Genomic DNA, 12,662 nt, shown 5'->3' on the forward strand with positions numbered 1-12,662 from the left:
ACAATTGGAGCCTACAGTAAAGCGAAGATTTCATGTTATGGTGAGATTTAATTACAATAATAATGAAGATCATCTGCCAGAAGTTATACAGATAATGAAGGGTGCATGGAATATAAGATATTAGTGAATCAGTTAAGGTCAAACACATCATCAGTTCTACTATTTTTAAATTAAAACTTAAGTTATGTTTTTTAAATAAATTTACATCCATGAAGTTAATCTTTCCTTTCAAACATTAACGAAAACCATTTCCCATTTAAAGGATAACAGGGCAGTCCAGCACAGCAGCAGCACATAACTTACACAAAGGTAAAAAAAAAATGAGCTGTATTGCCTCCAAAATGTAATTTATGCTTATTTATCTCTATTCTAGTGGCATTAATGGATAACAGGCATGGTGTTGGACTACGGTGCCAGTAAACAGATTTTGATTTTTTTTTTTCAGTCTCAACTTATCTGTTCAATCATTTTCTAGTCATTTATTGCCTCATATATTCCACTATGAATATTGTCCCTTAATTTATATTATGAGCCACTTTAGTGCTTGCTGAACACTAAATATGAAAAAGAGGCAGTTATACCATGTTAACAAGCCTCTATTTTCTATAGCTTCAAAGAAAGATCCCTGTGCAAAGAAGCACTGCACCCAATTAAAGACAAAATTCCAAGTGCCAATTGATGCAGTTTGTCATGTTATCTTGTCAGCATCGTCACAAAGATCAGGAACTTGATGCCCAAAGCTACTCGATGTTGCTTGATGCTTTAACCTCAGGCCTTCTAAATGAGTCACTGTGGTTGATACATAAATCTAGAAGACGTTTCAAAGACTTGCAGCAAAGCTGGGAGTAGATGCCAAGTATTGGCTTATTTCAGTGGACTCAATGTAAATGTGAAATTGAAACAATACCCTGGCAGATCAGCGTGTAGGCTCATGAAGAAAGGTTTGCTTGCAGACTTTGTTCTGTGTCTTGGAGGATGAACGTGCTGGTGGCATGCGTGAACCTTAAAGGAGAATAAGAGGCCAAAAGAGTACATAAAGAATGGGAAGGGGCTTCAAGTTCTTGATACTCTAGTATCTGGTAAAGTATTTCTATATTATGCCGAGTAATGAGTTCACTTCCCCCTCCCTCCTCCAAAAGCTGCATTTTTAACAAGTCAAAACTTTGAAGGCGCTCTTATACATGTGTTATTTGAAGTGGAAATAACCACAGTAGGTTGTCCATCACGTGTATGATTATTGATAATAAAATTAACTTGCATTTGTAACAGAAACAGTTGTAAAGCTAAGAGTCAGTGAAATAAGTGTGGGGTTTTTTCCCCATTACTTTTATCATATACATTAGGAAGTATAAATTCTTCTGTGCTCACCTTCTTTGTATAAATCACAGAAACTGACTGATGAAATGAAAGCCCAAATTACAGAGGAAACAAAATTGAAAAGATCTTAAAAGAAATTACTCTACCTCAATGATTTTAAGCTGTTGTACAGTGACACATTTCTAATCCCTTTGCAGTCGGTTTGAAAGGCTGCATGTACCTGGATGTGTAATGTTCTGTTGCTGTGGAGCGCTCCGCAGAATTATCTGGGTAAATTACAACAAAACAGTCATTTAAAGTTAATAATACCAGTCTTTTAGCTGAGGGAGGAGAGCTTGCTTGAAATCTTAAGTTCTGGTTATTGCCCCAGTTCTAGATAATAGATTAAATGCTTACAGTGGTCCTTTAGGGGATTGTTAGTGGTTCTTAAGGCCTGGAGAATAATGTTGCATCCTCTCAGCTTGCACGAGTGTTTGCTCAGGGAAAGAATAGATACAGTTCAAACACTTTCATGAATATATACTTAGATATATATATATATATATATCAGTCAACTCTTGGCTCAAAGTGAACATCTGTGGTTGTATTTCGCTGTAGCTGTGTGCATGGCGTGATAGACACTTAAGGGAAGACGAAAAGAAAAAGATGATCTTCTAGTAAAGGTATTATAGATGAATAACATTTTGGTTTTCTTTCAGAAAAATAACCTTACCTGTGAAAGAGTGGTTTTCTGAAGTCACAGCTCAATTTTCAGATGTTTCAATGCTGAGTCTGTGACTCCAAATCCAGAGACCTTGTTTCAGAAGAGCTTTATTTAAAACTTATTTTAGAACTGTCATGTAATTTAAGATCACTGTGTCATGAAAGCGTATGGAATTTGCATTTTAATATTAAATTTATACATCTGTACTGTTCTGAATAAGGTTGATTAGCATCATACTGAAAGGCTTTGGAAACTTAGTACATTGAATAATAGAAATATAAGCAAATGAGGATTTGCAGAAGTTACAGAAAGAATTGAGGGCACTAGATGGCTACTACCAGTTAGCATGGACCAGAGGAAGAGATGGTAAGAAAGTATGGCACTTATAGGTGCTGTAGCTGGAATGTAACGATGGTAGGAAAGATCTCGGCCTGTGCAAACATCAATGAGCACCATGCTAGAGAGGTTTCTGCCGAGTGATAACCGGCACTTGGCGTTTCCTTTACAGCTAAGCAGAGCTTCAGGAACTCGTTGCAAAGCATAGTGGCATCAAAATGAACACATTTCCTCACTCAGGCCCAAAAAATGTTCTGTTGAAGGGCAAGATAAGGCCTTGTGGCAGAGGTCAGAGATCTGTGAGTCCTTGGGTGCTTGTTACAAAGGGCTCACTTCCCGCTTTCCTGTTTTTTTCATGAACTGGTAGTTAACAGATGAAGAAATTGAAAATTATTGTGAGAGATGAGTGTGGGCGAGGCTGCCCCATGTGGGACGATGAGCCGAGGCCAAGGGTGACCCGGTGTGGGCAGTGCCCTCCCTGGCCGGGCACAGGTCCCGGTGGGGACAGAGCTGGGTGGGCAGACCAACAGGCTCCATCAGCAACCCCAGACGTGCTGAGGGCATGAAGCAGGTCTGGTGTCTGCCCAGGGAGTCCAGCTGGGAGCAAAAGGACAGGGGGCCAGCAGCAGGGCTGGAGCCTGGTGTCCTGTGGCATCACTGGAGCAGCACTGAGGGCTCCAACTGGGTGGCAATGGGGTCCCACGCCCGGGGCGGGCAGGGTGTTGGGGGTGATGAGGTGAGGCCAGTCACACCGTCAAGGGTTATTAGTGCCCTTAGGGCCGTGGTATTGTCTGGCCTTTAGGCTTTTTTCGTTCTGCTTATTTAGTAATGAAGTATCTTGGATTTTATTTTTTTTTAAAAGAGGCACTGAGTGACATCTTTGTATGGTTAAAGAATGCAGAAGAGGAATAATGATTTTCAAGTACAGCAATACCAAAACACCCCTTTCCTTTCTGTAGAAGAGAGTTTCACGGGTATCAGAGGAATGTTAAATGTGCCCTTGGAAGTCCCCAGACAGCAGGGGATTATTAAACACTTGGAGGCAGCTCAGATGGGAAGGCACCAGCTCTGGTAATGTGCACATAGACTTAAGTGGCAGATGCTCAAAACAAAATGACAGCAGGAAATTGCAGATACATATCTGTAGTTGTAGAAGAAGATTGGGAAGGTCTGAAAATTCCAGTGTGTGACATATGCTGTGCTTTGAAGTAAACCTTTTTACTTTCTCCCTTTGTGGGATTATATTATGTACGTTTACCATTAGTGGAAGGAGGGATCACTTAAAAAATACATTTTTTTTTCCCTATTTAATACACTCGTGATAAAAGCCAGCAGACTGCGAAAGGAGCTATAACTGCCTAATATGCATTTATTAGCTCCGACGCCGTTCAGTCACACTGTGTTTTACAGTGAGGGAATGTTGGTTTCCACTTAAACATGGTTAACGCGAAACCTTGGCATCAGCAGGTATAATCAAAGAGCACAGTCCTCATGTGGTAGGAAAAACGTATGGAAACACTTAGGAACGCTGTAGGAAACTACTTGCAAACCAAGAAAATGTAATATTTAAGAAGCTAACGAACTTAATGAGTGATATATTGTTTTTTCAACATCAGAAATAGGAGAGTAAAACATTTCCTCAAAGACTTTTGGAATCTTTATGGGGAGATGCTTTCTGCTCAGCAGCTCAGCACAGAGGCAAGAAGAAAGGGAGGCTTGGTGCAAAATTGCATTTGTAATGCAGGCTCCCCAGGTAGGCACCTCTGTTGATAACGGTGAAAATCTTCTAAAGTGTGATTCTCTTAGTGGTCTAGATGAATCGATAGAATCTGTGATTTTGGTGTTCTTTGACAGGAATTTGTCCCTCTGGAACTGTTCAGCGGATTGCTAATTAGATTTTGCAATCACAAATTACAGCTATTTTAATAAATAATCAAAACTTCATTATAATTAAATCACATAGTACCAAAAAAAGGAATTAAAAAATCAGACTGCTTTTGTAAGCTTCAAAAAATCCAGAACCTAGATGACTAGCTGTAAAAAAGTATAACCCTGTTTTTGTAAGATGGAAGTTGAGAGAGGGTAGAACATGTTGGGGTTTATGGGTGATGGGGAAGGAGAGGCTCCACTCCCATTTGGGAGGGCTGCCCTCTAGTGCACTGCAGGCTGAAGGCAGCGTTTTTTTTTCCCTGCAGTAACAGTGTTCCCTTTGAAGGATGCAAGGGCATTTGCACAAATTATTATGCCTGAGATAGGTACAGATATGTATATGTAAATATATGAGTATACCTGTAAATATATATATGTCTCAAATGTGTCATCTGCAGTTGCTTCCGTTTGTGTGGAGATAGCTGATGAAAAATTAACTTCAGTTTTTACTCGTCTTTCAGTAAGATTTATACCAAAATGCATTTGCAAAAAATTCATTATTCTTTAGAAAGTCTTTAGGTTAGGGGTAATATTCAAATCAGACAAGTCTGTCACTCATTGTGATGTTGCATTTTGTTAACTGAAACCCGATAACAGTCATGAGCTGCAGCTGTAGTTCCTGGGACTGAGAAGGAGCCACATCCTGAGCTCATCACAACTGCCTTGCTCTCAGGAACCGCCAGGAAGGAGCTGTAATCCCAGCGTATCCAGCTTCTTCCTTCAGGAGTGATTTTCCAAATATCCTAGAACTGCCATAGCATAGTTAAGGGGCAGGGATGGTGCGAGGAAGAAGGCAAACATTTGAATCCAATTTGCGTGTCTCCCAGATTAGTGAATGAGGAGGAAGAGGGGATGGTTTCACCCAGTTTCATCAGCTGTTAAATGCTGATACTCTTAGTGACAGACAAGCATTAAAGGTCTCTCAGAGTCCCCATAAACCAAAACTATATTAATATCTCTGAAGTCTGTTGAAGTTTACACATTAATTTTATGCTGGCAGCGCTGTACTGCAGGTATTTTTCTTCTGCTCTAGTTGTGTATCGCCTCCCACGTCGGCAGTCACCACCTGTCTAGGAGCACCTAGTTTAGTATTAGTACATTACAGCTAGCGACTGTCTTAATGATTTTTAAATTACATATTGATTTGCTCCTTAATGCCTTTCCTCCCCTACGCTTTGTTTCTCCTCATTGGCATTCCTAGACGACTATCCTAGTTCACCAACATCATTGTTCAGCATTTTCATAATCTTTGCAGGCAGGTGAGTATGTGTTTCCTACAAACCTTTTGCTAAATAACAACCCTTTAAATCTTGTGAATGAGGTGTGTCTTGTTCAGAGGGTCAGGAACTTGGTCAGGACGTGGGGTCATTCACCTGGTAAGGGTGACATCTGAGTTAAATGAGTCGGCATCAAGCAACCTCTTAATATGTCTTCATTTGCTTTTGAAGGTACTAACATGAATTCTCAAGAACAGTAATTTTTGAGCATCTCTCCCATATTGTGCTTCCTTCATGCTTGATTCTTAATCTTTGTGCAAGGGAAAGGTGTAAGGATGCGTCCTGTTCTGCTTTTATGTGCTGCCCAGTGCGAGCAATGTGAAACAAAACCAAGCAAAAAGTGGTCGACAAAGAGCATCTGTGTTGGGGAGAAAGTGTTGTGGTTTTTATGCTTTGACTTTCACTCTGTTTTGTAAACAAAGATTTTTAAAAATACAGTAAAACTGCAGCTGGATTCACAGTGACACAAAGGCCGTTTGTATTTATATATAAATATGTGGCTGCTATTACCTTTCTGTCACAATACACAGCCCAAGTATTTTCAGGTGGGACATACAGAGAATTCATTACCTCTATTTTCCATTTACATATTTTTGTGTGTGTCTGACAGTTCATAGCAGCCTGGATTCATGTGACTGAAGCAATGAAGTGTGAACAGTTGTAAGATGCTGCAGTTTGGCCTCAAGGGCGCGCGTAGGATTACACCCCACTCCTAAAAAGTGATGATACTACTACTTACTACCACTTCGTGGAAGGTTGCTACCCTATTCCTAACCTGTGGTTAGGGATTGCACTTACATGCTGCATCCGTTTCTATGCAAAGTCAGGTTTAGTGGTGTTTTAAGCAGAAGCCATTGGGTACAGCATGATCTTCAATTATTTAGCTGTCCAAAACCACGTCTGTCTGTGTCTTTGGCCACCAGTAACGACAGAAGCCTAGTACTTTCTCTAAATGTTATCTTTTTGCCCAAAGTCCCCCTGTGATGAAAACTTGAAAACTATTTCTCTCCATCTGTCAGGAAATGCTGAACACTACTCACTCTGAAGTCCACTTTGATGAAGAAGGTTGAATTGGGGACATTGACTACTGGGGCACAGGTCTTGGAGGTGGGATGGGGCGGATCACACCCATGATCTCTGGAGCTATTCACAGAAAATACAGTTGTGCTTTCTTTCTGTGCTATAAGAAAATCAGATCTAGACTGTATTCCATCCTTGATGGTGGTGTTTTCACCAGAAAATCAATAATTTCTTTTCGTGACCTTTTTGATACCTTTAAGTGCCTGTAATAGTTAAAGAGAAATTACACCAGTTGAAGGAGATGACAATATGTGAATTTCTCCAACATGTCTCTTAACAAATCTCTGCTTGTTCTGTTGAGGGTTGCCCAGAAGAGTCATCTCAACCATAAAAAGCCCATTTCCAGGTCATGTGCATGTTTTGCATGTCAACCTTCTGCCTGCCCGTTCTGCTTACAGCAGTTATTTATCGCGGACATTAGTGGTGGGTACGTGAGACTCCATCACCTGTCTGCAACGACAGTCTTGCTCTCTCCGAAGTGCGCTCAGCTGCAGCTGCATAATGAGAAGACCTGCGGTGATTCTTATGGGCAACTTTTCTTTTGATAAAAGTGGAAACATTTAGGCTTGAACTCTGCTGTAAAAAATTAGTGGCTGCTTTAAGATCGGGGAAGAGATGAGCCCGGAGGAAAAGCACATAGAGCTGTTCTGTCTAGGTAGGACTGAAACGTTTGGTGCCTGTTCATTCGCTCGGCTAAGGTTTATGAGGCACAATCGTTCAGAAGACTTGTCTTAGAGAAAAGGTAAGTTAGAAAGGCAGAAGGCTTTCTGTCCCACTTTTTTCTTTGCATTCTTGTGTATTTTGTACTGATCCGTGTATCTTAAAAAATAGGTGTGTTAAGGAGGATGGCTTAGTCATTTTCTGTAGCAGAAGATGTAATCACAGAGTCACAGAATGTCAGGGATTGGAAGGGACCTCAAAGGATCATCTAGTCCAATCCCCCTGCTGGAGCAGGACCACCTAGATTAGATCACACAAGAACGCGTCCAGGCGGGTTTGGAACATCTCCAGAGAAGGAGACTCCACAACCTCTCTGGGCAGCCCGTTCCAGTGCTCTGTTACCCTTACTGGGAAGAAGTTCTTCCTCATGTTTAAGCGGAACCTCCGATGTTCCAGCTTATACCCATTTCCCCTTGTCCTGTCATTGGACTGAGAAGAGCCTGACTCCATCCTCATGACAGTCACCCTTTCCATATTCATAAACATTAATGAGGTCCCCCGTCAGTCTCCACTTCTCCAAGCTAAAGAGACCCAGCTCCCTCAGCCTTTCCTCAGAAGGGAGATGCTCCACTCCCTTCATCATCTTTGTGGCGTATCGTCTTCAAACAGGATTACGCTTACCAATACCTTAAGTCACAGATTTTTCAGGCTCTAAAGTCACATACAGGTATTCAAAAGATAAAATAAACATCACACAGTGATTCCCCCCACCCGTCAGTGAGCAAACAGCAGAGCGTGATCTCTTGCTGCTACACCAAAGAAAAAAGACCAGATATAGATATGGCTGTGGATTTGCAGGTGCACAGAGACAGATGAATTCAAAATAAATGAATGAATGCAGACAAAAGGCTGGGTTATTCCAGAAACTTCACCTGCTTCATGGAAGTGATCCTAAACATCCAGATCATGGGAAGCAGAAGCCGCAAAAAAATGTGTTATAAGCGTAGTATTGGGTCGTTACCCCAGGTGGAAACTTCATAGGACAGAAGGTGGCTTTTCTGTGTACATGCAGTTGGTAAAAGGTTGCATCCCACGGGAAAACTTTCAGGGACTACAAACCAAAGCAGTTCCTGATTTACACAGTGGTGAGACCTGTGCATGTAGTGTTGTATCATATTTCCTGTCACACTGGAGATCATTTTTAGTATTCCATCCTTAAATGCCTAGGATTTCTTGACTCATGGCTACTTTGTGTGTGCTTCAAATAAAGTAATTCCCTGTCTTTTCTTTGGGGTAGAATGGCTGCAAATGGAGCCTTACGGTGTGAGACTGCTGTATGGTGTTGGTTTCTTTGCCCCAACGATACGTTGCTCTGGAGTGGAGTTTCTGGGAGCAAAATGGAACAAAGGATCGCTTATTTTACAAGCGCAATGTCACTTTGAAGAGGCTTGAGAAACAAGACTGTTTATGTAAAATACTCATGGCTATTAAATTCTCAGATGAAGTTATTTATTTTCTTGCAAACAGGTCAAGAAATTGAAGTTGTAAGATTCAATGCCTGTAATTCCATGAAAAAATGCTACTGTGTTTGAATTTGAATGTTTTTCCTAAATGTTTTCATTTGAGTGCTCTCCTGGTTTGAATTGCCTAGTAGTCACTTTTTGATGATCCAGTTGTCTCTTTAAAAATCAGAGAAAAAGCTTCCTCCAGTGCCTTGAAGCCTTGAATTGCAGACCTTTCAGCATAAACCACTTGAATTATTCAGGTGTTTACCATGTGGACTCGTAAGAGTCTTTTTTTTTTTATATATATGTAGATGTTTATTACACCATCCTTTCCTCTGATGAGGCATGGATGAATGTTTTAAATGATCATGGAATATAGCGTGCCCACCTGTATCGGCATCCTGCGTTTGGAACATCAGGAGGTGGTAGAGGATGGTATAAACTTTGCGTCACTGTGTAAACTTTCAGTAGCTGTGTAAGAGATGGGGGGGCACCTGTGTTCCCCCAGAGCTCCGGCACACACAGTGCTGTAAGGGGGAAAAGTCTGCTCTTCATTTGTGGATCAGTAAAGTCGCTCTTGTGTGCCGAAGGCATATGATGCTGCTTATTTGTTCTGCAAAAAAAACCCAGAAAATTTTGTCTATGTTATCCATATGTGCAAAACAATGGAAATAGTAGTGTGCAAAAATGAATAAATCTTTTCTTAATAGGATTCAAGCTAGGAAGGTGGCTCCACAGAAAAAAAAACTGAAAGTCAAATTTATTAGTAGAATAAACGTTGTGATTTAGAGATGTACGTTTAATTTTTTTAAAGGAGCATAGAGATGCATTTTCTGGAGCTCTCAGTGAGATAATTTTGACAAAAAATTATTTTCTGACAACTTCTGAGAGTCAGAATGAATGACTTTTTAATAACCTGGGATGCTGGTTGAGTTTCTGACTGTTCTCGTCTCCTGATGCGTGAGGAACGTGTCACTGAGAGGGCTGCATCTCCCACACAAGGAGGTACCCACGGATGCATACAGACGTTTATGGCTGTGCACAGATGTATAACTGGCAGCGTACGTACGTGCGTACACACACCACTGTGCCAAGAAATGGGGCTTAACTCAAGCCTTTGAAGCTTCTGTTTGGCAACGTACACATCAGCCCAAAGAGCACCATTTTTGGCCCTCACGAGGTGTTGATGCTAATCTGACACTATGTTTTCCCTTCACTTGTTGCATATTAGGGGTAATAATATGCAGCAGCTCATTCATTTCAGAAAATTACCAAAGCCCTCTTGTGGCCTGCTGCTAGAGAAGCAGGTGTCATGGAAATCTCTGCTTTGTTTACTTGTGAGACTGCGCTGTGTGCTTTTCTGCAGATTTTCCTTCTGATGATCTGTCTCACATGAATATTTTTTGGAAACTTTGGCACCTTCCCCTCGTGTGCTGGTTTTGTGTGGTGCTAATGAAATTGAGAATGGCAAACAGGCTTCCTAATGAGGAAGGGGTGATTGGGTAGAGTTTGAAAAAAAACGATTGTGAATGCATCTATAATTTTGTTTGAACTTCAGAACTAAACTCTTAATTATGTTTTTCAGGATATGAATGATTACTCTCCGGTGTTTAGCAAAAAGCTCTACAGGGGAATGGTTGCTCCTGATGCAGTCAAGGGCACTGTTATCACTACTGTTTCAGCTGAGGATCAAGATCCTCCGGTAAGCAAAAAGGTTCTATTAATACTCTGCGCCCACAGGGGAGTAATCTTTCACCCTCATAAGCGACCTAAGATCTCTGAAACAAAGGTGATTATTAACGAGTTTTGCAGAGCAGTAACTCACACGTTTTTTGTCAGCCTGTCCTTTGTCGTTCTGGACCAAGGCTGCATTGACAGCGAGTGTTCATGAAGCTGGCAAATCAATGATACAGCTCTGTTCTGTCAGGAAGATTTTTGGAAAGCTCTTTATCCGACTTCACAGTGTCGATGAATAAGAGGAATAGGCAGGAAGGGAAGCTGTGCTTGTCTTTGGTACAGTTCTGCAGCTTAAAGAGGAAACAAACCACAACTTTTTAAGATTGTAGCTTTCTTGATTTGGCAGTCCTGGTGTGTTTCCAGTCCGAGACATCACAGGGTCTCGTGGAACCGTCCAGCTCACCAGCCAGCCCTACTGCATGTGCTGTGTTTGAACCCAGTGCACCTGTGTTGGGAATAAAGCTTATTTCTGCCACTGGCTGTTATCACTGTTCCCTGGTGAAGCACTTGATTGACAGAACTGGGCACGTATTTTTGACTTGTTAGCTATTCTGAAGGGTAATACCAATTTCTGTAATCAGAGGTTGATGAACATTGGTGACCAGATGATACACTGAGGACCATAAAAGCCAAAGATGTTCTGCCAGCCAGGTTTAATTTTTAATTGTTAGTGTTTGGCATATTAAGGAGAATAATCCTCTGGGAGAAGAGTTCAGAGAGAATGTGCCATGCACATTCAAAGCTGCTGGCAGTCCTTTGACACAAATCAACTGTAGCTTAGCTAACTATCCTACATAGTAATTTATTTACCGCCCAAGGACAGAAATGCTAAAGCAGTGTTTCTGTAAGGACAATCCTGCCATCCCCTTGTAAAAAATCCTAACACACAAAGGTAAGTAAATTCCCTGCAGGGGATACGTATCAGAGGGGTATTACTGAACTTGGAGGCATTTAAGGTCGTTTATAACAGCTGAAGATGTGGACTATTGTTTGTTCAAAGTATGTGAAAGACAGTAGGATCATCAAATAGGTAATGAGTAGCAGTAGTTGTTGATTAATAGTGTTACAGAGTACTTAAGGGATGCGGCAGCAGAGGACATAGACATTGCTTGAGCAGAAGACAAAAGAAATTGAGAGGTGTGCGTTAATGGCAGGTCTTGGACAATTTGAAGGGGGGTATAAGAGATGTTGGTGTCTGATTTTGAGTGCTCTGATTGCAGAATGGAGTCTGAGGTGTGTGTTAAGCTCCTTCCGTAGAGCACGGGCACGTTAGAGTAGAGTCCCAACCAGCCAACATGTTAATCACAAATCTGCTTAATTAAAAGAAGAGTCAGCGCAAGTATGTGTTAGACTGATCAGCAGAGGCAAGTGGGAGTTTCTAGTGTCTTGATTTAGAGATGCTTTTAAAAATGCATGGCCTAGGACTGTTCTCTTTGTGGCAGGCACCTACACTCTCCTTCAGAGATATATCTGAGTGTGCTCATAGCTTTTAGCGTGCAGCAGGAGAAAGGTGATGTAGTGGTAGTGCCTGCTTTCCTCTCCGTGCATCTTGTTATATTAATCTTGCTAGGAGAAGCCTTTCCATGGAATGTTAGAGGCCAAGGCTGCCTTCCCTCCTCTGACTGAAGGATTCAAACCTTCAGCTCTATTTCTGTGTAAAATATCTTAACTACCAGGAAGGAGGCTGGCCAGAGCTCCTGACACACTTGAGGCGTATCTGCGGGTGTGCGGAAGTCTTCCAGGCCAAGAAGTTGCTATAAAGGTAAGAAGCTGCAGCACCTGTGAAGATCAGGGACATGCAAGATTGACCAGTCTTGTACCTGCATCACCTGGTCCTCTTCTGGATTTGAACCATTACACCTAAGCAAGGGGATATATTTCTAGCAGCATCATAGAAGTCTAAAAAATACAAATCCCTGCTGTAGCCCTTCAGAGGGCTCATATTTTTGAGGCCTTCCTACACTCTTGCTCCCACTGCTTTTTTGCTCTGTGAAAGTCTAGTACTTTTGTCTGACCTCCTTCGCTGTTCTCTGGGACACACCAGCCCCAGGTTTCCACCATCGTCGTAGTCACTGTTTAAAACAGTCATTTGCAGGGGAAGGTAGGCTTGATTGTTCA

At 41.5% G+C, this 12,662-nt stretch overlaps 1 protein-coding gene across 3 annotated transcripts in view; it reads left to right on the top strand.

The window, feature by feature from the left end:
• The window catches only part of PCDH15 (protocadherin related 15), a 359,782-nt gene that overhangs the window by 247,239 nt on the left and 99,881 nt on the right, over positions 1-12,662 (top strand). For all 3 annotated transcript variants that reach the window (XM_086616980.1, XM_086616981.1, XM_086616982.1), the window contains one exon: positions 10,393-10,509. In XM_086616980.1, the coding sequence (XP_086473106.1) occupies positions 10,393-10,509 (117 nt within the window). The remainder of the gene's footprint in view (positions 1-10,392; positions 10,510-12,662) is intronic.

The sequence above is a fragment of the Tauraco erythrolophus genome, chromosome 9 (genome assembly GCF_009769465.1).
Source record: "Tauraco erythrolophus isolate bTauEry1 chromosome 9, bTauEry1.pri, whole genome shotgun sequence".
Lineage (NCBI taxonomy): Eukaryota > Metazoa > Chordata > Aves > Musophagiformes > Musophagidae > Tauraco > Tauraco erythrolophus.